This window comes from Nipponia nippon, unplaced genomic scaffold, assembly GCF_047370975.1.
Source record: "Nipponia nippon isolate SJK-2023a ecotype South Korea unplaced genomic scaffold, ASM4737097v1 scaffold_3, whole genome shotgun sequence".
NCBI lineage: Eukaryota > Metazoa > Chordata > Aves > Pelecaniformes > Threskiornithidae > Nipponia > Nipponia nippon.
The window spans coordinates 43,267,411-43,295,403 of record NW_028262347.1 but is presented as its reverse complement, the minus strand read 5'-3'; the positions used below and the strand labels follow the sequence as shown (position 1 = coordinate 43,295,403).

The window sequence follows — 27,993 nt, the reverse complement described above, 5'->3', positions numbered from 1 at the left end:
TTACCCCCATTTCATCTGTCCCTTCTAAACCTTCTCTCTTGATTTGATTTTTAAAGGATTGCATGTCAAGACTGCATGATGCTTTTGACAGTAAACTACTATCTTACCCTATCAGGCAAAAACTGACTGATTATTGGACATTTAGTTAATCTCCAAATGGCTACCAGGGAGACCAGCAAAACATCCAAGAGCAGACAAGGCTTGTTTGACATTCCTGCTTATTAATTATATTTAATTATTGCCCAGTAATTGAATCTTGGTGTCTATTAAAAAATCCCTCTGAGTTCAGTGGCTCATCTGCCTACAAAAAGAAAGACTGAAAGAAATAATGCAATATTTGTTTGAAAAGCAACTGAGATCCTTGAACTTTCTCATATTTAACTTTAAAGCATAAATTTGGGGTGGTGATGGTGAAGTACTAAAAACTTTCCTTCATTCTCATTTGTTTTGGATCAGCCTGTAAACAGAAGGACCAAGGCCTTTGGTCAAGAGGCTTTAAAAGAAAACGTGATGAAAAACTATCCCTGTGACTACAGCAAGCATTCTGGGTGCGCAGAAGAACTCCAAGCCATGTGTCAGTGGTGTCAGCAGAGGTGCAAAGGTTCCTCTTTGGGAAACTAGCAATTTTGCAAGAGTATCATTACTACCATATTCTGCATGATGGATTTCAAATCTACGTGCACATCTTTTGGTGTGAGTCAGAATAGGGACTCAGTGGGTTTGTGTGAAACACCCTAGACATTGCAGAACAGAAAGCAGTAAATTAGTTAGCAGACAAAGCAGATATGCCAGACCTTTAAGGGACAGAGTACTATTGTTACTGGGAAGCATTTTGTACATTACTATAGTTCTGAAACAATTTTATAAGCTTACACAAGGTCAAGTACATAAATGATACTTGAAGGTATTGCAACCTGTGTTATTTGCCTGTGTGTTGCCTCACACACATCTGTACGCCCACGGTGAAGCACACTCTCAGGCTCCCACCCCCGGTCTCCAGACTTGAACAAGGCCACAGCTGCAGCATCATTCAAAGGTCTGGCTTTGCCTGCCTGCAGCAAGCAGGTGTTCTTCCAAGATACCAAGTAACCTGGATAGTCTGTCAAAGAAATGGTTGCAATGGGACTTTCTTGTACAGGATAACATTAAATTATTGGAGTAGTCAGGAAATTTTGCATATTTATTTTATGGACTTGACTAGCATAAACCATGCATGTGGCAGCAGATTACAAATTTTTATGTTGATTTTGAAAACAGAAGAACCCTGCTGAATGATGAAATACAGACAGATAAAGCAGTCTTTTCTGTTTTTTAAAATGGTTATTTGCAACAAGTTGCCTATAGAAACCTGTTATTCAAACTGCTAGTTCATAGCTCTCTCTACCATTTACCGTGTGCTAAAATCATGAACCCGCACACCATACTATAAGCAGCAATACATGCATTTGCTACTTACTGGCATTTATGTCCTAAAGCTTTGAATATTATCGTACTTTTTAAATAAGAAATTGCAGCACACTGTGGGAAAAGCAAATAGATCCAGAAACACAGCGTTTAACCTGAAATCTCCACATAGACAGAATGGTATGTTTGGCACATCCAGCTTGGAGGAAGGAAGGAAGGGTGTGTTTTGGACAGAGATACCATGGACACACAGTCTTCAAGCAGATAAAGTTGATGGACATCCCAGAATTGCTCATTCCAGCTCATTACCAATTTCCTGAGGCTTCACACCCAGCTAGAAGGATTTGTAGAGGGAAGTCCTATGCCTGTTTTCTGTAGGGGGTCAAATTAATTGATTACAATGATCTTTCTAAAAGCCTTTTTCCTCTCTGCACTGCCTTCTCTTAGCCTGCCTCCCTCCTTTCCCCAACACTTCAGCCACAGAAATTGGACTACTGCTTCCACACAGATACCAAAACCTCTCACTTCATGCCTGAGCTTAATTTTGTACTCAAGAGGGTCAAACACCCAAGTATCAGCCCAGAGACACCCACCAGTCCCACAAACATAAACAGACTATTGCCAGAAATCAATAAAACTGTCATTGCATTTCGCAGCTACAGAAAGGCTAAGGCCCTTGACAGTTCTGCAGACATAAAAGGAGTATGCATCTATTTAAAATGCAGGTGATAGCATTTGATGGCTTTTGAGGTAAGAAGCATATCTGAGTGTCCTACGGACATGATAGTTCATATGCTAACAACATGAAAATTATATAAACGTAGCTGTCCAGGCCCAAATCCAGATCATAGAAAAGTAACTCTATAGCATGTATATAGTATAGTCATCAAATTACTAGAAAAGCTAAATGCCAAAGCACAGTCTGCATTTTTAAAACTACCTGAGAAGTTTTATATCCTTAATTAACATGGAGCTTTTTCTCCATTTGATTTTTTTTTTCCTAAATTCCCAGTGCAGAAAACAGTCCAGTGACAATACATTCTGCAGCAACACGACAGTTGAGTCTTCCCAAAACAAAATATTTTTCATTTATTTATAGAACATGAGCTATCCAAGAGATTCAGCTTGACTTCTGCCTAGTCTCACCCAGGTAGAACATCCATGTCAGACAGTAAGTCAGCCAATATTTCCAAAGTGGTCCATTTTTATTTCACTCATTTCTATCTAACATATTTCAAAATTTGCTTTATAACCTATGCAGCTTAAAGAAATAGCCAAATTACTACTACTTCTTGTGCTTCCCCATCACTTTTAGAGCCTTATTTTATTACAATATTAGCCTTCTATAATGATCAATGATATTAAATTACTAGTAAGGAACCCTGAATGTAATGAAAACTAACCAAGCTTCTGTTTATTATCATCACATTTACTTCTTCAGTGTCAACCACGCCACAGGAGCAGAGTCTTTTAGCAGCTGCAGAGCCTTCAGTGGTCGCTTCATAGTTCTACAGCTGGATAAAATATCCATAGGCTGGCTCAAAGAAAGCATTTGACCTTGAGGTACAACAGATCCTCTTTGAAACAAACTTTCTCCTCCTAAGCAATCTGAAGAGTCAGTCTCTAGAAGTGAATCTGCAGGTATTAGACATGAAGGGGAAAAAAATCCTTTTGAAATAAGAGGGGGCTGGGGGAAGAGAGGACTCGAGCATACTCGATTCCAGATCAGATAATGATGGTTCAGAAAACAGTTCACCTGGTGGTGAGAGTAATGCTAACTTTTCTCAGCTTTTCTTTTGTGCCACAGAAGGGTGAGAATTATGAGTTGGAGAAAGCCCCATGCTCTAAACCAGTTTTCTCCTATCATATACATCTCTGTCTTTTCCATTACAAAAAACCTGCTCAAAGGCTGAATAGATTTTTGCAATAATTTCATCACATGTGTTATCGTGGTATATTTCCTGCAATTCTCTACACTTTAAAGGGCTATTGGCTGTGACCAAATGACTAAGATTAACACATACAAATCTCAGAGGCACTAAAACCAAGTACTTGATTTTCTAGGTCTTAAAACTCTTTCATTTATGTTGCCCATAAATTCCCCCAATTTGTATTTTTCCTAAATCAGATCAAAAGAATTTAAAACATTAGTCAGCACCTTTCATACCAAAATGCGAAAAAAAAATCCAAGCCAGCAGCACTTATTATAATAAGCCTGTGTAATAATAAAGTACATAACCTCCACTCTAATCCATGATTTGGACATTAACAGCCCCACTGAACCTATGCAGCAATTCAAAGAGCCCAGTAAACCTCATTTTAAGGCCCTAGTATGAAGCACATCACAGCCACAAAACACAGCACGTTACAGCCCAGGCACAAAAAGTATTACAGAGTTTTGAACTTTTAATAAACTGGAGATTAATAAATGAAAAAAAAAAAAAAAACCAACCATAAAACCAAACAAAAAGCAAAACCAAAAACCAACACAGCTTTTTTTGGGAAAAATCTATGAATGTAATATCAAAAGACCAATAAAGCGTGGGAAAATAGAAGAAGGACCCAAAGATACTGAAAAGTATCAAATTCAGGTTTACGAAATAAGCATCAGAAAAATTTCCAGACCATAGTATGAGTAAGTAAAGGAGATGAACTGGGAAGGCGAGCCTTCGGGACAGTCTGTTGCAGAAGTGAGATTTCTGAAAGGATTTTCCATATTGTGGAAGCCTGAATTTACGTGCTTAAACTGCCTTGGGTACTGAAGGGCAAAACTTGAACAACAACAACAACTTCTCAGAAAACCAGATTATATAGAACTACTCATAGAATATAATAGGAAGGGTCTATCCACACATCCACTGTAAAGGACAAAGTTCTCAAACCATGTCAAGGCCAATGTCAGATACTTACTTCAGATCAGCAGGTCTCTGCCATAAACTCAGCATTGGTGATGAGGAAAGGTTTTGCCAATTTGCTAGACAAATTCAGGGAACTTTTGACACAAAATTACCAGGCAATCAAGCAGTATTGGAAAGAAAATTATCAGATGATGAAGAAATTGAGTGCCATAACAGCACTCCACTGTACTGCGATAGTGAGTGAGCATGGCAGACTACTTTATTCTCAAAAGCACATTAATTTCCAGTTTACTAAAAATCAAAGAGTTGCAAGTGGTTCAACTATCATTAAGTATAATTAAAAATAATCTTACCTTCTTTTGATCTTCTAGTTTGTGACTTACTGGATTCCTTCCATGTTTGTTCATCTCTGAAGATAAATCCATCACATTCACTCCTTGCCCTTCAAAATGAAATCGGTTCAGCAATACAGCAAACTAATCCAAAAAACAGGGGCTACAAACACACAGACATGGTGTTTTTTCCATCACATATCATCTCTGAACATCAGTGACTTGGAGAAATGACTAAGAAACCCATCGATCAAGCTGAGGAAAACTTTGCAGTTCACTCTTGGGACTTTCCAAATCACCATAGCGTTTTAAAAAGCTGATGCTTAAGAAGAGAAATATTCATCCGCTACTTTTAACTCCAACTGCTATCTGTATCTTTCTTCACAGGTTTCCATTTTACAGAAGGTTACATCCTGACTGTGAACCTGTTGAGAGAAAAAAAAACAGTAATATCATCAAGATTGATTTGCAATTTGCTGTCACTCTTTGTAACTGATTATCTGTCTTTCTCAGGTGTGTGGGGGAGTTTGTTTGCTTATTTGTCTTGGTAGGTTTGGGGTTTTTGGGGGTTTTTTGTTTGTTTGTTTTTTTAAGTAACTAATACTGGTTTTTGATTTAAAACTTAGCAGGATGAACCTATGCATCTGAGCATGCAGAGTATTCACTGAGAACAGCTAGTGAATTCCAGCTACAAGCATCAAGGAAAAGCTAAAGGAAAGAGTAGAGCAAAGACTATTTGACTAAAGGCAGTGTAGATAAAAACTTTCAATCATCATATACTTCCTACTCAGTGCCTTCAAAAAGTAATAGCCAGTGTAACACTGACAGGGTCAGACAGGCAAAACCTGTAGTCGGAATACCAAGTCCTAGCCGATATGACAACTTTAAAAAAAAAAAAAAAAAAAAAAATCTTCCCCCAAAAGTTCTCTTGAAGGCTGAAAATGGCAGGGTGGAACAAAACAAAACAGAAAACCTACAAACAAGATTTGTTTGCCAGAGAGTTAAAGTTCTGCTAACAGCAAGAGAAAGAGCCAGTCTCTCTTCTGTCATTTTTGACAATAAAATCATAGAATATTCATGCCTTCAGTGCAATTGAAAGCCAATTGTGTTTAAACTGAATTAACTGAGTAGATGAAGCCCACATAAAAAATAATTTGAATGCCATTTCAATTCATTTTAAATGCATAATATTCACAACATTCCTTCACTAATGTGTATGGAATAAGAAATATGTCTAGATAGTGTATTGAATGGTACATGCTAGATCGTGCAGCCTGTCTCTAATAAAATTACATTGAAAAGGTTATTTTCTCTTAACAAAATAAATAAATCCAAGATTCAGTGGAGTCATTACCAATATTACTATCAGCTTAAACTGTCTTTTAATCAGACCTAAGGTGCAAGTGTTACTCTACTGTAACTGATTTATACTTAGGCCAAAAATTGTAAACCTGATGGCTGAAGTTTGATTCCAAAGAAAGAAATACATATTTAGGCATCTATGAGGTTTTTTTCCCCCTAGGTGCCTAAACCTGAGGTTCAGAAACAAAGACTGTGAACTGGCAGTCAAGTCTGACAGCTGTTTCTAGGAGGATCTGAACTAACCTTCTGTATTTGCAATGGAAGCCACTTATGTTTTTTAACAGAAGATGTCACTAGGCTCGTGCCATGCCAAACAACTCATACTGCTCAGTTTTTGGCTTGGTTGTTGATGATCCTCTTGGATTTCTCTGAATATTCCCACATTTGCATTTTTCACCTAGGACTTAAAGGCAAAAGGACCATGCTGTGGTCCATGGAGGGCTCTCCTTTTTTGATAACATTGAATTAAAAACAAACAAAAAAACCCCAAGGATGCCTAGTCCAACCACTAAAATAGCAAGCTTTCTTTTTGTGACCCAGTTATAAGCAGGAGGAAGAGTTAAGCTGTTACCACATGTTGGGTGATTCCATAAGGGTGGGAGAAACTCAACAGCGAGACAAAAACAAGGGCTCAATACTGATATAAAGAAACATTGACAGCATGTTACCCTATGAGATACAATTTCTCCTTCAGGTGAAAGAGTGTTCCAACAAGGAATAAAATAGTAGTTATTCTCAACACTACAACGCGAGGCACCTATTTCTTATCTGTATTTATCTTCACATACATTTGAACATGATATCAACAAAGGACTAATCATGCAAGAAGGACAAATCTGTTCCAAAAATAACTAAAAGCAAACAGCAGATGCATCTGCCTTGTGAAATCATAGGAATATAAACAATTGTACACGAAGCCGCTACATGAGAGAACACATACGCAGATAGAAGCTTGTTTCCCAAACACAGCTTTAGCCTGATACATCTCACCTAAGCGTATAACCAATTCTGTTCGCTAGCTTTTGAGAATCACCTCCTCCTGCAACTGACAGAGGTAAACATTATATTACAAATACACTCATCAAAGCAGCCTCAAATGCTTGGAGAGCATCTTTCTATTCATTATTTAGAGCATCCTGGGGAAGTGAGTGAAATAAATAACAAGACTGTAACGCGTGGTAACTGCCCAGAAAATAGAAAGTAGCCATTAAAACTGCACTGTTAAAAACTACCATAACTTAGAATCTTTTTGGCTTAAGAAGCAGATTAGCTTCAGTGGCATGCTATAACCTTCCCAAGCACACCCAGCTTTTCTCACCCTGTTTCCACAGAGGCTGAGGTGCAGCAGGACTGAGCCAGACATCAGTCTCAGGCACAGACCATTCCCACCCCTACCCGGGGCCTCACAGGCACAACCTGCAATTCCCCCCGTTTGATGGTCTCAGGGATCCACAAAATCCACAAGTCCATAACGCCAGGATGCAGGAAGGTGAAACACGAGGTACCACTGCAGCGATCAACAGCTGGATTTACACTTATAACAGTTCTAAAGCTCAGATAAGTCAAAACCAAGCTGTTAAAAACCAGGAGTTTCCCTGGCTCATTTCATGGTCAGACATGTAAATTATATTACTCCCCATGCCTGGCAATTATGCTATACTAGGCAATTAAGCTATTCCGTGGAACTGTATGGTGTTTTCAAGCGAAAGTTGGACAGAATGCAAATAATTTTGTTTGGACTGCCCTCATTACTTTTAACATGCAAAGCACAGGGTGGCAATTCTTGCTTGTTCCATTCAGCACATTGTTCCATGGTCTTCAGCCTTTTCAACATAAACAGCTGTAATTAAATGCTCTTGGCTGGCATTTTTTTTTTTTTTTTTACAGTGCACATCATTTATTATTCAACATTTTACACTGATATTTAACATACACACAATCACAGAATAAAATATCCAAAGAGTCTTAGAAATCCTAATAATCACACACTAAATAGCATAGATTTTACTAGGTCATCAACAAATATAAAAGGCAAGATGAATTAGAGCTTTTTTACAATTTTATTCCCTTAACAGATACGTAACAGTCATTCAATAATAATCTCTAATCATTTACAGATACTCATAATAAAATAATCTGGCTGATTAAGCATTTAGCACTGCAAACACAGACCTAGAGGAAGTGAGCAAGCTATCCAAGCTAGGAGCATCCCTAGATTTTCTTGTTAAACAACAAAAGGAGGAAAATATTTTGCAAAAGCATTTCTGACTGGGCATTGCTGAATTGCTCCTCTAGAGACACGTTACAGAAGTCATTCAGAGTGATTAAGCTTCTGGTCTAGGTATCTCTATTACTTGCCTAAATTCAGGTGGACTTAATTCAGGTGAAATGTGCCTGAAAAAACTTCTTGTTTTACTTCACTGTGAGCTACAGGTTACTCATAGACTAGTGGGGAACAACCCCAGATTATATTTTGAGAATTAACCAGAGCCATGCCTTCTATATTACCCTTATTATCAACACAGGTAGTTCTTGAAAAGTTTACACTGATAGGATTTGCAGGAAGAAATCAGCATCCTCAAGCTCTCTGAAGGCCTCTTCCATATTTTTTTTCATTATTATTATTTTCCCTTAAGTGGCACATTCACTAAATATCTGGTGGAAGTTAACACAAGTATCTTTCAAGAGTCTGGATGTCGCAAGTCAACCTGGTTGGGGAGCAGGGACAGGGAGGGGGAGTTGTAAGCAATTACTGTGTGTCGGTCAGTTTTCATGGTTCTACAAAGAAAAAGTTTCTCTACAACCTTACGAAAAATCTAGATAATGAGGGTTTTTTTCCTAGGTTTCCTCCCATTGTCAGTGGCCTTCTGATGTAGTAAAACTCCATGACTTCCTAAGGTGCATTCTGATGGCTACCTAGGAGGTTGCACACCAAGACACTGCTCTGTCGTAGTTATCGTCAGCAAGGATGGGGACAAGGGGTACATTAGAGCCCCCACAGATTACTCTCTTTTCCAGAATCTTATTGTGCTGTCCACATGGATATTCTCAACTTCTGCCACACCATTAAAGTGACTTTGCAGTGAGCTTGAGGCAGGTGCAGGTATAAAACTGTGACTGTATTTTGTGTTTTTCAGTTTTTCTTGTTTGTGTGTAGGATAAGCCTTCTGAGCTGCATCCTAGGTATTATCAACTGCACTGATAGGGATTTATGGTTAAGAGCATTTGAGAGCTATGTTTTTTTTAAAGCATTTCTGGAAATATTGATACAGAAATTATTTTCTGGGTATGCAAATTTTAGAGGGAAAGCATACCAATTTTCAGTGTTAATACTTCATTATCAAAATGAAGCTTCTACTTTACATGCAGTTATAATGGTGATGCAGAATTTGGGGGCTGGAAAGGAGCAGGAATTGAACACAATACCTGTTCACCTCTTTCAAACATGACTGTCTATGCCAGGACCAAAAGCAAGGGTCAGCTGTAAATCTCAGTATACAGCTAAAGCAAATGCAAGATACAGACCAGCCTTAGTTCCTGCCCATCAGTGTTGCCAGGGATGGCAGCACAGCTGAGAGAAGAGGTGGGAGAGTGTAAGACCCCATGAGTCCCCTGGGATGAGCAGTGGGGCACATTCTGGTGCAAAGCATCCTCTGCCCCACTGTTCTTGGGGTTGATTCTTCAGGCTATTGCAATAAAAATGAGGCTCACCACTAACATTTTACAAAGTTTTGCGAAGTTATTCAGCTCCACATTGAAGACAGGCAGTTCAGGGATACCAGAGATGTAACTTCCATCCTTGACATGCTTCTCTGAAACCTCTAGGTGATGTGGCACCCCAGTATGGCTCTAATAACTTATCCATAGTAATAGCTTCACAATGGCCTCAAAAAAGCTTACGTCTAATCATGAAAGCTTCTTAGCTTTCTTTGTAGTCTTTTCCCACAGGGAGAAAGCATTTAGGGTCTCTGTATGGGTCTAACCACAAACATAATGATCAGGCACACAAAGAGTTATCAGGAAAAAAAGATGATGTTGACTCTTGGAGGATTTGAGACCAATGCCAAAGTACACTGCTTTTAGCCAGCATTCAGAATGAGAAGCCAATATCTGTTCTCTGCAAACACATATGATAGAAGTGCTGTAGAAAGGCTTGTCTGCACCAGATAAAAGCAGCCTGGGAAGGCAGCTGGTAAGCCAACAAAATATCTCTAAGCAGTGAGGCTTGCCTACAGAATTATTTCTTCTGATACAAAATTAATTCTGATCCAAACAGCAGTAAAACTGATCCAAATACACTCCTGATTCATAGCAATACAAAAAGCTGCAGTGTATGCAGCTCTTTCTAATCAATGCAATGGTGTTTACTCAGATTAAAAGTGACCACATAAGGACAAGTCCAGTGATGATGCTTCCTTTGTTAAGTGCATGTGTGGCTGAAACATTTTGTATTATTTCTGTAAGTGGCGTCATCCTATCCTCTGCACTTCTTCCTAGGGCAGAACTCCTCTTCAGCACAGAACGCTATGCTGGAGTCATCACATTATCAGTGAAGACAGAATTACAATTGTTTGCATTGTTCCTGCCTCTAGCCAATGCAAATTAAAACATTTATTTTCTGATTTGTACACATTTAAGAAAAAAATAAAGGGGAATCTAATACTTACATTCTTGCAATGCTGTTCTGCAAAGCAGGATGCTGATTGCCTCTACATCATCAGACTGAATGCACAAGTTAACACTGGTTCACATAGTGATTTACCAAGCAAAGTTAAAAATAATAAAAAAATATATATTTATATAAAAAAAAGGAGACTGTTCTAGATCCTGATATTCTCAGAAACCATTGCAATAACTGGTACAGCAACTCAAATCCTTTTGGCTTTCTCAAATCCTTTTTATCTTTTATGGCAACCTCCATCAAACAGGCTGAAGGCTATGCACAGAATTTAGAGCTGCTATTACATGTCAATTTTATTTCAAACTTGGAACCATTACCAGACAGGAATGCCTTCTCTCTTCCATCATCCAATTCTTTGGCCATTGAGCATCAGAGATAAATAAAGCATAAGAAAGGGAATACAAAGAACATTTTTGAGAGACAGACCAGTCCAGCCTTTTACTATGGTCTCTCCTAAAGATCTGAGGCAAGGGATGACAGTTTTGTCGCATGCACAGTATTCTGTGCCAAGATACATAACTTAGCATCAGACATAAATGAAATTTGGTTATCTTACCCAAGTGTCCTACTACATATGCAATCTTTTAAGCAATACATAAAATATCTACATTAAGCAATACACAAAATATCTACAGAAGGCCTGACAGCACTTCTGCAGAGGTGCTGCACTGGACAAATTCCAGCCTGAATAGTTATTTCAGTTCCATCTCTAGTTTCAGTGGGATATTTCTCCATTGTTGTCCAAAGTTGTTTTAAATGTTTCTCTGTACTATATGGTGTAATTTTTACATTTATAATGTTTGGGAACCAATAGGAAGAATGAAAATTCCTCATTTGTGCACATGTTAATATTTGTAGTCTTATTTGTAACACTACACGAACAGCAAAAGAGCTACCTTGAAAAAGAAGAAAGATATATACTCTGCAGAACCTATCAACAATCCAGATGGGATATAAGAAAAAAAGACAGCACTGAGCTGGAAATGAAGGGGAAGATAGAAAGCATATTCTCATATTCTAAGTACATTATAGGAAGACTGGGCAAGAAAACACAATTTACTCAAAAAATGCAAGTACACCTGTATGGATCTTAAATAGTTTTCTTACGTAAGGAGACCGTTTTAGTTAATGGGACAGAGAAATTTATGAGGCTCATGAGAAAGAGAAAGGCTAATCGAAAATAGTAGAAAGCTTGCATATCTTTGAAATTTTGTTTCCTAGGGAGCTATTAAGCCTTCCTTTCTGTTGCTTTTAAGTTTTGATTTGCAGGCTGAACAAAGATGCAGCTGATGTGTGCCTGAGCAGTGGCCATTCTTCTGGGACTTCTAGTCGTCTACAGCTATTGCTCTAACCAGATTGCCAAGACACTGGAAATCCCAGACAAATTACTAAATACTTCTTTTTGTCCACTTTACAAAACTTCCAGGAAGAAAAAGGCAATGTGCTTTGGGAAATACCTAGATATATGGTAGCTCTAGGGAGACCAATATATCTGGTATTTCTCAATACCCCACATATGTTAAAACTTTGTTACCACGCCACGAATGGCAATGCTGTCCAAGGGGGGGTGTGTTCTCTCTGGTTCATAGGCTAAGAGTAAAACAAACAGGAGCACAGACTAAAGTTTCACATATGTTGCTGGTTTGAGCAATTTATATATTCAGACACAGAAACAGCATACTGATGGTTCACCAGTTACTCTTACACGAAACAGTTAAATCCACTTCCCCTACCTTACTGGAAATGAGGGCTTATACTCCTCACTTTGATAAATCTAAATCCTTAAATCTTAAAAATACCATTAAATCACACAGCCTCTCTTAGTCTACCATGACTTGCTAAATAACTCCATTGGATCACAGAGCTAGCTGCTTTTTCAGAATGGTTTTAACTCTATGCCTGTTACAAGTGATAGAGTAAAAAATCATGCCTATCTTTGCAGAACATGTCTCTGACGATTTCACGGGTGCTTCAAAAGTTGCCAATTAATTCCTTCAATATTTGTTTACTGGCAGCCTTTTCAGGTGAACCCCATGCTTATCCCAAGAAGGTACATATGGGTGCTGATTAAACATTGCAAGCAATGCTCCACTATGTCTTGTGCCTCAGTATTCTATCCATGTCTAGACTACTCTCTTGCAATTAATTCGATTGATTCAAACAAATATGTGGCTGAAACAACAAACAGCAGAGCAGAGAGATAGCTGAGCAAATGAGACAGCGGGGGGGGGGGGGAGAAAGTATGCAAAAGGATTAAATTTTTTTTTTATAGAAGCAGAGCCAAGTGACAAAACATACATTCAAATACTTGAGGACAAAAAGCAGCAGTTGCTGGTGCACCGTAACCATGAACTAAAAAGATGTCCTTTAACGGTGGAAATTTATTACTTTTCACAATCACGGGATCACAAACTTGTTTAAATTTGAGCTAGGAAAGACCTTCTAGGTAAGTTAGCTTCCTGATCTGCCAGTGCAGAATAAATTATTACGGTGTATTTTCTAATGCTTTATTCTGGCATTATTTTAAATTCTCAAGTGACACAGCTCACAGTGTTTCCCACAGAAGAATATAAAACAACCCAATAGGTCTGAATGCTCTAGGAAGTTTCTTAAAGGCTAGGTATATCGAGTTAAATTTTAAGCTGAATTTTGCATTCTTCAAGCAGTGCATATCAATCTTTGCCAACACGGGCAATTGCTCACTCCATATATTTTTACATATTGATTGTATCTTCACAATTTTGAACACATTCCAAAGTTCCTTCTCTAAACTCATATTTAGACTCAAGTTTGGCTTATCTAGTTCTCGATCCATTCAAGTAAAACTCAAATAGACTTTGAGAATACCAAATATACAACTGCATTTCAAGACGTCAAAGAACTTTAGTCATTTGTTCCCAAGAACCTCAAAGCTGAAAGTCCTTTCAAAGATTCCCTTAAAAGAGCTTTAGCCAAAAATAACATGGGACTGGAAACACAGGAACATCTAGACAGTCCTAAGTTTTACTGAAAATGTAGAACTACATAAGGATTTGAGGTAACAATAAGAAATAATACTGAAAATTTTACATAGCCGTCTGGCATATGATTACCACCAACTACATATTAGGTCCTTGTTGCTATGGAAAGTATATGGGTTTGTATCTACTTAGAACAAAGCACATGTCCACTCTTGAGCGTCCTAAAATAGGTCTCATAACAGTAAGGTACTCAAAGTCACACTCCACTTCTAAACAGATTTGCATCTCCAGGAAGAACAAAGTACCCAGTGTCTGTGAGACCGTCTTGGGTGGGATTCATCTAAGCAAACACAGATGCACAAATCTGAACTAATGGCTCAGTGGTTTCTGTAGTTTGAGGAAATAAATAGGCATTTTTAGAATGAGATTCTTCCTATCCAAAATAGCTCAGATGAATCATGACCTAAAAATCCCTACCTCTTTCCACTGACTGCAGAAACACAACACGTAAGGCACAGACCTTTGATGACTGATGTACGAAATCAGGTGAGAGGAATCTCTTCCTTCAGACCACACTGCTTACAGGACCAAATACATGAGGTTGATATATTCAAACAAAGCCCAATGTTAGGAAGCCATAAAAAAAAAGAAAAAATAAGAAGCCTAAACGTACTAATACATCTGATCAAGTCCTACTGAAATAATTCCATACAAGTAATCTACCAGCCATTAGCATCTCTTCATTCAAAGTGGAGAGTGGTGTCTTACTGCAGGAAGATCTGATCTTTTCTCGTTTGTCACAGCTGAAAATTTTGTTTGCTCCAATAAGCAAACTACTCTAGGGGAGCTATAGATTGCTCCTTTCACAAAAAAGTTGCCTACAACAATCCTTTCACTGAAAGCTATTCCTCTTCTTCCTTAAAAGTTGAATTTTGACTTGGCAAAGAGTTTTTCAAGAGTCTCACAAAACTGTATAGCTACTCAAATCAATGATAAACCTTGGGAAGGCAAAAAATAGGGCTTTCACTATTTTCTTTTAAACCTTGGAAACAGTTTTGAGAGTTGTTTTGCCTCTTAATATGCAGAACATTTTTTGGCATAGTCTTTTCTTGGTAGTCTTAGCTTGTCCTATTTCTGTAACATAACGCTGTAAAAATCTTCTCTTTTTTGCATCATACAAGTTACCGGTCTTGAAAAGTAGCAATAACAACTGGGACAATCCTATGACTTCCAGCTGTGCGGATACCACTCCTTACATCTCAGTAATAGGGATCCCTGACCTAGCTACAAGTTCTTTCCTCACCCATACCCTGTGCTTGTATTTAGAGGTTCTGGGGTTCTTTGTCACACAGTGAGAATAAAGACATTTAAATCAAAGACTCTGTTTACAACATGTTTTATAATACCATTTGTAATATCTTCTACTGTTTACTTCATAAATTACATTAACATTGTCTGTAGCACTTTTCGTTTTGTTCCTCATTTCTAAACACTTTTTAACATCGTGCAAACATATAGTACCACAGATTTTCCTCAGATCCTGAAAGTGAAGCTGCAATAGTGAATTGTCACTTGCTGTTAATACACCTTCGTCCAAGTTAATTATAGGATCTTATTTTGAAAGTATTACTTTCCCTATTTTTTGTCCCTGAAAAGGATATGGCCAAACTTGAAACATGAATTTTTTTTGACTGCTCTTAAAAGCTAGAATTACTGTAAAGAGGACACTGTTCTTTGCTTCACTAGTGCAACTATTTTCATTTACATCAGAGATTATTTTATGGTGAATTTCACCCTGTGAAAAGGAGTAGCGGAAGATCTTCATATCACTGATGCTAACTTTAGCTCGCCCATAAAGCCCAGATAACACAAATCTCATTAATATCTGGGTATCACTTTGGATTTCAAGAAATACACTTACACAGTCTATAGTCTGGCTATTTCAGACTACTCTTTGGGTTTGCTAATGTTCAGCATTCTAGGAATAATGTTTTAATCCTCCCTTAAAAGTATCATAAACAACCTGTCCTTTCATTGCCATTATAGAAGTTTCAAATTAACAAATTGCTACAGTTTAGCCCTGAGCCTATAAAAATATTTAGAAATATAAGCACTAACATGTACAGAGCAACAAATACTACCTTTATCAGCCTTTCATCAAGGAGTCCAATAACTTGGAGGACAATACTGCTAAATCTCCCTCCCCTCTTGGTGCCACAATGGCTACACGTATAACACTGATCTACAACTCACCCAGTTTGAAAGCTTACCAGAAAGTATGTTCCTCTTTTTAAACAAACACATGTTCCAGCCCTTCAAAAAGTGCCAAAAAATTAACTAAGTATGTTTGAAATGTGCGGTAATTAAAGAAAAAAGAAATGCTAATTAGCAATGCAAACAATTCTTATTTTCTCTGTTGAGACAGCTATCATGTAATTTGCCCTCCCAATTATTAAAACGTGACTCATGTCACAAACACGCTGCTGAATTAGACCACAAACGTGCACTGCTTGAACTGCTGTATTTACATCTAAATATTGTCAGTCTCCCAGACGCGATTGGTAATCACCACACAGAACATGTATCATTCAAAAGATAAACAAATGTGAAGGTCAGAGATCATCCGCATTGACAAAATAAGCGCAATTACTTAATGTGATCAAACACACACAGCCTGAGTCTATTAAGGGCTGTGAACAGTGTTTAGCTGGATAATATCTGCATCTCATCTGTACAATAATCTGAATTTACCATTAGCATTACTATTAATCACAAAGCATGTGTGAAATAACTCCGAGAAAGAAATTTAGCAGCTGGGCTGAGTATGTATTTTTAAAAAAAATGTTTCTGAAATTATAAACTCAAATTTAATTAATTTGTTCACCAGATGCTCAGACTGGCAAAAAGAAGATTGAAACAGTTCTGTAAAACGTACTATATACTCTATCACAGAAACAATATCTACCTGAAGAACTTTCTTCAATTAATTGCATAACATAATTGTCTACAAATATTAAAAAGTTTCACCCTAAAAAGATGTCCCAGCCCTGTTAATTTTCAACAGCCAATAACATGTCAGAGTAAAAGGGTAATTCTGAACATATCACTGCATCTAAAAATATAGCAAATATACACAGAATATTAGTTATGCACAAAAATACTCCACACTTTCTTTACAAACTCACAAATTCAATGACTGCTATTATACAGCACACACACAGATCTCAGATAGATATCTCAGTATTTATATTTACTTATTATTACTATGTTTTTCCATAACTAAAACCAACTTTTAATTTTTGAGATGAAGCAGCCTAAACAACCTCAACCAAAATAAAGATTGTTACAGTTATTACCATATAATACTAACAACCACCTTGAAATACTGGCACAGTATTGATGTGTTTTTAAAAATAGAGCATTGCATCCAAGATCCAGCAAATTTATACAAAGCAGCATGATATGAATGATGTCTCATTTTATAAAGGCTTATACATACCAGATAATGCAGTAAGAGTGCATAATTTTTCATCTTGTCACTGTGAGATTCTGCATGAAAATACTGCATTATTACTACTTATATATTTCTACATTCTTGCTGTTTGTAGATTTAAAATAATAATAATTTTTAAAAAATAAATTACAGAAGTGGAGGTTAGGATAGACGAAAAGGCTCAGAAAACAATGTCTTCACCCAAGGAGTGGATCACATTGCACTGATAGAAATATAATGGTTCTTCAGGAAGCATAATGAACAACCTTATCTCAGGAGACCTCTGTTCTCTACACACATCAAGAGCGGTGACAGCTCATCCTTCCCAGAAACCAATACCAGGAGGAAAGCGCACTGCCTGAGAGCGTTAAACCTACGGCATGTTAGATGCCTGCTGTCATCAGAGACAAGTATTACCACGCAGCCTACCAAGCTAGCTCAGGTACTGCAATTCACACAAAGAGACCTTTCTTGTATTTCTCAGCCATATGAATTGGGGACATCTCTGTTTAATTTGAGTGTGCTTGCCTTTACTAGCCTGGCAGCCCACTGCCTAATTCCCCATACCACTGTATCACAGAGCCAATTCTGGTCTTTTCTTGGCAGGTGGTGGGGAGTTGCAGAGGCAGCAAAGGCAGCCCCCTGGAGTGGAAAGGAATACACAGCTTTATCCTGCCAGATTAGGAGTGGCATTGATTGGCTGCGGGACTATTTTGCACAGACGTCCTCTCATAGAAGGTGGATCTCTAATATCAAACCTTGAGTACAGAAATAAAAGGGAAAGCTGTGAAATATTTGGGGTTACAGAAGCATTCAAATAAGCTTTCTCCAAAACAAGGGCAGAACGCAAAACAGCCTAACTCAGCAACTATGCATTTGCACACACAACATTCCTAGATAACAGGAAGCAGAACATAGTCTTCTGCATAAGAATCATCATGAAAATTCATGACCTGGTCAGTCAAAGTAAGTGTAGCAAGCAAAAGGCTCTGTGCTCCGTAAGAGCTTGAGAAAGGGACGGGTAAGCAAGTTTTGTAAGCAAAAAAACATACTCCACTAGACTGTAAACAAATATTCAGAAAAAAAAACAGCTCCAAGAACCTCAGCTAGATATTTCTATGAATAACTTCTCAATAAGTTCAAATTGTAGTCTAGTATTTACAGTCTGGAGGAACGGATTCTTATTGCTATAAGATAGGGATTAATTTGCTCAGGGTTTAGCTAAACCACATAAGATGCTGTTAGCACTCCAGTGCAGTGCTGGACACCCAAGCTAAACTTCAATACCTTCACTGGAACAGTTATCTTCTGCTTTTACTTTATCTGAACTAATACACCTAGCAAACATCACTGAGAGCAATATCAGGCTCTCTCCTCATGAGCCATAAAAGCAACTGTTATTTACAAGTAAAAAAAAAAAGTCATGCTTAAAGCGATTTTAAAAAAATTTTAAAGTTAAACTGCTAGGGTCTCTGCATTATGAATGCACTTGTTTGCCCTGAACGTGTTTATTCATTTGTAAGAGCAAAGAAGACAGTGTCATGACTCCTCTCCCCCATCCCTTTTTCTTCTTACCCCTTAAATGAAATGAGTTGAAACAAATAAACACAGCCCATTTTCATGACTGCCTCATAAAAATAGCAATAGTAACAAAGATAGCTTGTCTCTGCAGTTTACCACACATTAGTAGCATAACAAAGTCAAAATGCAGAGACCCACATTATATTTTATGATCTGAAATTGTTTTCATTAAATACCTACAGTGACATTTCTCTGCATAATATTTTCAAGAACAAAACATAATCAAAAAATGCCAATGTTTTAGAAGTAAACCACTTTCTGTTCCAGCTTCTACAATCAGGCTAGGAAGCATCTTAGCAGCCATTTGAACTTACAAGAACACAATTTTCTATCTCCACATGAAATGGTGAAAGAATTAATGGTGGTGACCATGAGATTCACATTTCACCACCTTGATTTGTGAGCTCTTTCTTTCCTTTACATAAAAATTGTTGCTGAGCTGGATAAACCATTTAACACCATGTTCTTCATTAGTACAGAATGAAAAATGAAACGGAGAAGGATAGTCTCCATCCTGTTCACAGCAGGAGACCATCCACAGTAAAAAAAGCTACCATCACAAAAGCAGGTATTAACTGGCAGCTTTAGCAGAGCCAAGAGGTGAGCTGGAAGCTGGAGGCGAGCCATCTAGGACAGGGCAGAAGCACCGGCGGGATAACTTGCAGTACTGCTGCCCACGGTGCATATGTTCTGTGGGTAACGGATCAGGCAGTGCTGTCAATCTGGCACCTCAGAAGAGCCCTAAATTCTCTTGCACAAGTATTTAAAAATAGCTCGCTGTTTTCATGATAAATAACTTCTCGTATATTCCATTTGTATCACGCCTTTCACCGGGCAATTTTCAAGTGGTTAATATTAATTAGCTCTCAAAAGGCTCCTATGAAGCATTTCAAGAATAGAGACAATCATTTCACCCACACTTCCATCCTCTGTGACAGCTTCCTAAAGAGCAAAACATAATAATGGAGAACCTAAAGCAGCTGTGGGTAAGTTTTCTTAAGCTCAGATTTTCAAAGCCCCATTCAAGGCCCCAGCTGGGCTCCCGTGGGCTGCTTTGAAGATTCTAGCTTTTCTAATGAACCCAAGGCTCTTTTTTTCAAAGAGAAAACAAAAATCTCAGTTTTATTAAACCCTATTAAGCACATACCTTTGCCTCATCCTTGCGTTTTGGTTGTTTGGTGGTTTGGTTTTTTTTTTTTGAAGGTTGTGTACTTATGTTTCCTTTGTTCCCCATGAATATCTGGCACTCTCCTACTTTCTAGAAGGGTAACCTATTACTACACCTCAGACTTAGCAGGATTTTTTTTTTTTCTTAATGTAAAATTCAAAATATGAAATTAAGATCTTGCACAAAACCAGGATGAATTAAGATTAATGAAGGAAAAAATTGTAAGACTGTATTTCAAATCTCTGAAAAATGCATAGCCAAACAATACCTGGCAGGTAGACTGTAAGTAATATTGCACAGCTGGTTTGCATTTAAAAGGCTTAATGTAGCAACAATGATAATTAATTTATGGTTATTTACTATTAAGACTTTTTTTCTTGTTCAGCTGTGATATTATGATACACTAAGTCTACTTTTTAAAATGGTAAACACTGCAGACTTTAGCATAAGCACCAGAAATTGTATTGGAGGAGCAACAGAAATGGATTTCAGACTCTGCAGAACAGCAAAATACTGTTTGAAACATTTAGTATGGATATGGAGATTGCATAGATGAATTATCAGTAATGAAAGGAGTAGCTGATGCTAATAACCAAGTTAAATTGGTAAAATAACCAATTAAAATGTCATCTTTAATTAAAATGCCAATTAAAGCAAAGGGTTATTAAGATACATGTCAGTCGCTAAAAATGATGCATCCTCATTCTTTTTCATGATGTCTTTTCTTCCAGCATCCCCCAACAGTAAGAGTTTTTAGCCGAAATAAAACCAGGCTGTCATTGCCTTACTTTAAAACATTTGGCATTCACACTACTCCAAAAGGAAAAAATTAATAGGGATACAACACAAAAATAAATTAACCAGATTTTAAGACAGAGAGATATCGAACACATGCAAAAAATGAAAGAGCAAATATGCTAGCCTGAGGGTAGCTTGGTACAGCAGCTGATATGAAATGCAGATCCTCCTTCCCAGCCCCCCACCTTTGGAAGGAAGTCTTCCTCAGATTTCAAAGCTCATGTAATGAGGAGCCAACAAAACATTATAATCTGCTAATGCCTATTACCACTGATTCGTAGGACTACCTCTGCCTTCAATTAACCCACATCACATAGATCACCAGGGTTTACTAGATGATGCATGAGGATGAGGATTACACCACAATTGACATAAGAGAATAACACACGCAGTAGAAACAGAGCAATAATACTTCCAACAACCCCTGTAATTGGAGCTGCGATATTGTAATGACAGATCCATTAGCACTAGGTCAGTGGAAGATATCTAGGTTTCAAGCTTATAAGGGGCAGTTTTCTGGCCTGACCAAAAGCTCATAATACTATGATTATTATTTTTTTTTCTTCTATTGATCTCAGTGGGCTTTGGATCAAGACAGTATTGTCATTTTGGTATCTCACTATTGTTACATTCAATCCCATCAAGAAACAATAAATTGACACAGATAAACTAGTCCACCAATCTGACATTATGCTGCCTTCCTCCTCTTTCCTCTTTCCCCAAATTTAGCAAAACTAAACATAACCCAGAGCAATTTCATTCACAAGTCTGAAAACAGGTTTCCAAATCTAGAAAGTAGTGGCTAAATGAACAAATATGCAAATATACATAATTACTTTGCTTCAACAAGTCTGCTTCTTTGGTTTCATCTCAACCTAGCCGTCCCCTGCTTTGCTACCAAACTCCCTTACGCTGCTTCATTTAATGATCTCATTTGACAAATGCAATTTATTTCCTGAATATGTGAGCCAACTAATCTGTTCATGGCCTAACCAGCCTTACCTCCTACAGTTTTACCTTCCAGGGTAAATATTATACTGGTAAGATTAAGACTACTAAAAATGAGGTAAAATTACCAAAATGAAGGATTAGATAACTTGAGCTGTCTCCGTAGTTTTCTGATGAACCATGAAAAACAAAATGAACTGATACATTCAGTGCTTATTCATCACCCTTAGTTACAGCTTCTTTCTAGTCTATAAATTCATTTCATCACTATGCTATATTTCTAATACATAATATTAGCTAATTCATAAATCTCACATTCCTAAGGTGTTTTTCCCACTAAACAAGTTTTGGAATACCTGTATTTTTTGTTACACTTCTACTTAAGGAGAACACAACTGTATTCCAGACTGTGAACTACTGAGAGAGTCTTTACCACTCTCTGCATCAAAATCTACAGATCCATCACTGACAATGCTGTAACCCATTTATTATGCCTTCTTCCATATTGTCTGTTGGCATTCAATCCACCCTTTGATGATGAAAGATGCAAACTGAAGAGGCAGACCTATGAGGTTTACATTCCACTTAGTTCTGCCTGCTGAAACTCAGCCACCGGGACAAAATCTGTGTGATGCACTCCTGCACTGCAGCCAGGCCATCAAATGTCAGGCAGGTTTTATAACATAATATTTGCAGGAAAATAAATAAATAAACTGAGATTAGAAAGCTGTCTGAAAGTTATTACTAAAGCCTCAGAAAAATTGTTTTCTGAAAGGCTCATAAATTGGCTACTAATGGACAGGTCACTCTGATAGCTTTTTAATAGTTGGGCTAAAAACTGAAAAGAGAACTCAATTGTTTTATCTTTACTGTTTAATTTCTTTAGCAGATGTTTTCTAAGTACCATAATAGCTAGCTTAATTTGTCTTTATATTCACTCAGTAGCACCACTGTACTTAAAAATCTGTGTTTCATGGAGTTACACTGGAAGTTCAGAAATTGGCTCAAAATATCCAAACCATGTTGGCCAGTTCACAGAAATGAAAATGGCCCTTTGAAAACTATGGTCACTTCAAAACACATGCTCAAAATTCTGGCATCCCTAAATTAGAGCCTAAATCTTCAAACCTAGTCCAGCACAGGCAGAGGAAAAGGGGTAAAAGTCACATTTACACTCAGTGCATTGGCCACAACAGATCCTTACTGAAAATTAAAGCAGTTCAGAGGCTGTTTTAATTTACACTCAACTCCATGCTATTCAAAGAAGCACGTTTATCAACCAAGGAACTGGAAAGTATAGGCATAGTCTAGCCAGAAGTCCCATTCTGTGAAAATTTCTCTCCAAATCATGACCTGGCTTGAGATGAGATAGAGCTACAAAAAAATCCTCAGAGAAATCCCATTTCTTGGAAAAAGAGCAGAATTGGGCTCACAAATAACTGTATGCTATGATACATAATGCTCTACATCTGAAATATATATTACAAGGTAGAAGTCTCTTGGTACTATGTTTCTTTACGTGATAAATTGTAATGACTAACTTAGTGATGACTAAACTGAATATTGGCGATTGAGAATATACGAGTCATTTTTAATTACTGTAATAGGAAGAATGAAACCTAAAAAACGCTAACCTTTGTGTATAAAAATAAGGTAGCATTACTGTAAATATACTTGCACTGGACTATTTTTGGAGTACTCTGTAGTGAAAATAGACAGGCCAAGAGCTGTTTAAGATCAGAAAGGCTTCAGTATCTAATAGAATGTTGAAGGAAGTGCATCAAAGCAGGCTTCAATGACTAAATAAAAATTCAGTACATCAGAAACTTCCCAAGAGAAGAAAGAAAACAAGCTATACCAGCAGAAATGAAAGATCAAGAACAGAGCCATCTAGTAATACAGTGCACAAAAAAAAAAAAAAAACCAAAGAGGAAAAATTAGTTACAGTAAAACATGTCAACCCAAAAGCTCCAGCTCTTTACTACTGGACATCCTTTCTTTTACAGCCTTTACAAGTATCTTTTTAACATATCTGCCCTTGGTTTCCACTAAATCAACTGATCCATCATTTGCTGAGGTATTATAAAGTTTTTACTAACAGAAAACCACTAAGTCTGAATTAGAACAGAAGCAAGACTCGCCAGAATTAGGTTTAAAATACTTAATTAGTACATGTACGACCACCAGGCTTGTGTTGTTGCTTTAAGTATAGATTCTGTAGGTTATCCTGAAGAAGACTATGTCAATTAATAACGTCCTGCCTCCCCAGATTAGTAAATTTTTGGCTCTAAAGAGAGCAAAGGAAGCAGAACTGGCAAAAGAGTTACCATCTAAACAAGGCCAAAAGAGACAAATCACTGAAGAGAAAATAAGAAAATATGGCTCCTGACAGTGAAGTAGCGATTGCACCAAAGCATATGAAGAGAATTAGAGACAACGGAAGACTGGGATTTTTTTACTAGTGTCTTCTAATACAAATTTAGGATCCCATGCTACATATAAATTGTACGTATGTGCATATTAAACATGTTTTGTTTGATTCTCAGTCTCAGATGCTGCTTCTTCAGAAAAGGTGGGAAAACACACTTTTATGATGATTTGACAGTCATGCTTGTCACCACATGGAAAACTAATCAACCCTGACTTCATGAGTTGCAGGTTGTCCCTGGGAAACAAGTTTTTCACATTCTTTGCTCCATACTTCTGCATCATTTCATCACCAGAGCCCTGTTCAACTGTACAGAACAAATTACTTTTCCAGCTCTTCTTTTTGATTCAGTAACTCTCTGGTGCCGTCCCACATTCTCTCCTGTAAGCCATTTTATTTTCATCATGCATGTATGCTTGCTGAATATCCATAAACACATATTTTTAATGGCCTAAACATATGTAAAGACTCATCACTCTATTTGCCTGTGTCAATGCACACACCTGAGGATAGGACACCATTCAAGAAACATTCAGAAGAAAAATGCCGAAATCTTCACCCATCATCTTTTAGTTTGAGTTACTGCTTGGACTGCTTTATACCTGTCTCTTATCAGGCCGTACTGTGTACTACATTAGCACAGGATTGATCATTTTAAAGCACACAAATTTCTTTTCACATCACCACACTGCTACCACCACTACTTAATCACGTTCATTTGATTTGCACACCCAAGCACACAGTGCTACTGCCAGTGTACATCTGGAGTTAATCAGTGATGTCCTGTCTGGCAATCAGTCTCCCCACACTTTAGGAAACAGAAAAACATCACACACCTGGTAGAGCTTCTCGTGGTCCTCATTCAGGTACTAAAACCAGAGGACAGCCAGTCTCAGCAGAAAGAAGATTCCAAAACCAAGCAGAAACCATAGAAAAAGATGAGTGTTTCTTCCAATACCCCATGTATTTTCCTGTCACAGTCATATTTTTTTCCTTGATACAGCCAACAGCCTTCTTTAGGAAAATATGTAAAACGACTTTGTTTTCAGTTGATGACCCTTATCAGAGGGTCCTTCAAAACTCAGCCTAACCTCTGCTACACAGGAGCATACACATCTACCCTATACCTCAAAGGCTGTGTATGAGGCGAGTTGTTCACACTGTCCTGTCTTTTCCATACCCTCCGCACAGCTTTTGTCCTTCAAAAGCCCACGCTGCCAACCTGGACTATGGCATATTTATACTTTTCCTCCTTAGAGACTTCCAATGTTATGAATGACTCTTCTCAAAGTGTTCAGTATTAGACATTTCAACAAATGGTGTTTTCCCAAGTGGCCTGCTGAAGATAAACACCCTGGAGACTCCAACATCTAGATGAATTTGACAAAACCATCCTGGAAAACTTAATTTGATTAAGAATGTTAAGGTCACAGGAGGAAGGAAAAACAGCCATCTTAGCTGTAAGTGACTGAAGTATTTATATAGCTGAAAAATTAAGCAGCACAATGAACAACATAGAGCCTGAAGGACTGGTATTGTTTAGTCTTGACTAAATCACACATGATTTGCATTGTCTCTCTGAGTGCAGTTAGGAGCAAAGCTGAATCAAGTTGTTTTAACATGTATATTCCTGTAAGGGTAAAAAAAAACCAAACAAAAAACCCAGAAAAACAGAAAATCAAGCCCTGCAACATGACCACAGGCAGCAAAGGTAGCAGCACAACAATCCACCTGACACAACTCTGCACGTCCAAGACTGTCTCCATTTTTCTCTCCCCATGAGGGCATCCAAGGATGGACTGTGCTGCCTGCACCAGTCCCATGACTACACTGATGGATCATGGATCTTCTCATGATGTACAAAATCTCTGCTGCTTCATCACTAGCTGCACTGAGTATGGAGTGAATCCGCTCTTTTGACAGAGTAGGCAGCCCCAGCTTGGAATGAGGAAGGTTTGTCCATTTGGGATCTTGGTTCTAGGAAACTCAAAATTCAGCTACCAAAAAATAGCCCATCCCTAACAAAAGACTTCAGCATTTTGTTTGCAGGTTATAAGTTCATCACCACATTCCCCTGAGTCACAAGCAGGGCCATTAGCAGCATTTCTCTTCCATCCTTTTTGCAATATGATTCTCTTGGGAAATTAATTAAAAGCCTACTCTTTTCCACACTGAGACTTGCTGAATTTCAATCTGGATAGTTCTCTCCCTCCTCCTCTCCCATCTCCACTCAGGAAGGATTATAAAATTAAAAAAAATTATTTTCAAGAAAAGTCGGATGTGATGCAACATCCCAGATGTTAATACTTTTGAGAATCTCATCAGAGCAGTTTATATCACTGCAACTAGTGAAGAGTAAAGTATAAGGGACACACTACTACTATCAGAAGCTTCTCAAATAAAAATAAAGAAAATGAAGAAAATGACAGCTTCAAGGTGACAGGTGCCTCAAATGTTCAGAAAATTAATGCTAGCAATGAAGTCATTGTGTTGCCAGGACAGAGTTGTGTCTTCTCATAATGTATATTCACATAACAGGCAGAGAGTAATTTTTCAGAGGCAGCCTGTGACAGCTTACTTGGGAATCAAGAAACATGTACTACATGACAAAGTTGTTAATAACGGCATCATCCTACAGCCTGACAAAGAGGTTATTCATTTACTGTCCATTACACACTGGCTGGATCATGCCTGATAGCTCCAAAGGAGAAGAATATCTGTTTATATTCTTATAAATAAGACATTAATAGTTTAAAAATTCATATTAATTGTGCAGTGAACTATCTGAGCATAATGCTGAGTTGTTCTTTTAATTTCAGATAAGCATAAAGCTGCATTTATGTACTCAGAGTGGTTTTCATACCAGGGTAAACCAGTGCATTTTCACATGATCTCTACCAGAGAAGAATCCAAGAACAAAAATGAAAACAAAATTCACAACAGAAATTGATTTGTTTGCAAGATCTCGAACAGATCTTCAGATTTATTAATAACACATTCCTTGTAGCTATTACTGTATTTCCCTACCAACTATACACTTCAACTATAAACTATGACTTGAGAAAAAACACACTTTTCAACATTTTACTTCTATATAATTAAGCCTATAAACTGAGGACTTATTTCTTATGCTTTTATAAATAACCATACACAGCAATTACCATCAGAAATGATTGCTCTGTCATTCAAGGAAAAAAAAAAATCACTACATGTTTGCACATGTGTTTGTAGGAAAGAGAAATGGCAGTTGGTGCCTTGGGAGGACTCCTTTTACAGTTCATGTGGGATATTGGGTATGAAAAATAACAGGTCCAGCAACCAGCTGAAAATAAGGGTGTAAACAAACTTTCACATTCTTCTGCATTGCCATCTGCACTTCATATATCTATAATGCTCCACTGCATGACAGTTGTTTTAAAACATTCAAAACTTGCATGTGTTGTTACACTTAAAAAATAAAAAATTAATGAAAAATAGCATAGCTCTGGGGAAAACACTGCTATTTTTAATCTATTAATTTTGTTTAAACATAAAAATATTATCTGTTTTGAAATATTACAGAATGGCTTTTCTTTAAGAGTTTTGGAAGCATTAGAAAGAGACAGTTCCAGGACCAAGCAGTTCCAACAAGAGACAGACTCATAACCAAATGCATACGTTCTGAAGTGAGACTAGCACCTGTATATGTTTAACATGTAAATTAGCGCTTGCAAAGATGCAGGCATATATAAATATGTAACAGTCAAGTGGAAAGAGTATATTTCTCACTAGTGCTCAGCAGAGAGACAAAGTAGCAGCTTATCCTCAGAACGGAAATTTCTTTACATTAACTGACAATTAAATACAAGTATCTGTCTGGGGGAAAGGACATGAGTCTGAGGCAGTTTTCAACATCACATGCTCAGGAATACATAAATGAACAGGGAAAGCATGGTGGTGAAGGGGGTGGTAATGAAGTGGCACTGCCAGGATGGCATCAC

At 37.6% G+C, this 27,993-nt stretch overlaps 1 protein-coding gene across 2 annotated transcripts in view; it reads right to left on the bottom strand.

The window, feature by feature from the left end:
• The window catches only part of NAV3 (neuron navigator 3), a 554,479-nt gene that overhangs the window by 407,698 nt on the left and 118,788 nt on the right, over positions 1–27,993 (bottom strand). For both annotated transcript variants that reach the window (XM_087765091.1, XM_087765093.1), the window contains exon 2: positions 4,616–5,019. In XM_087765091.1, the coding sequence (XP_087621217.1) occupies positions 4,616–4,687 (72 nt within the window). In that variant the 5' untranslated portion in view covers positions 4,688–5,019. The remainder of the gene's footprint in view (positions 1–4,615; positions 5,020–27,993) is intronic.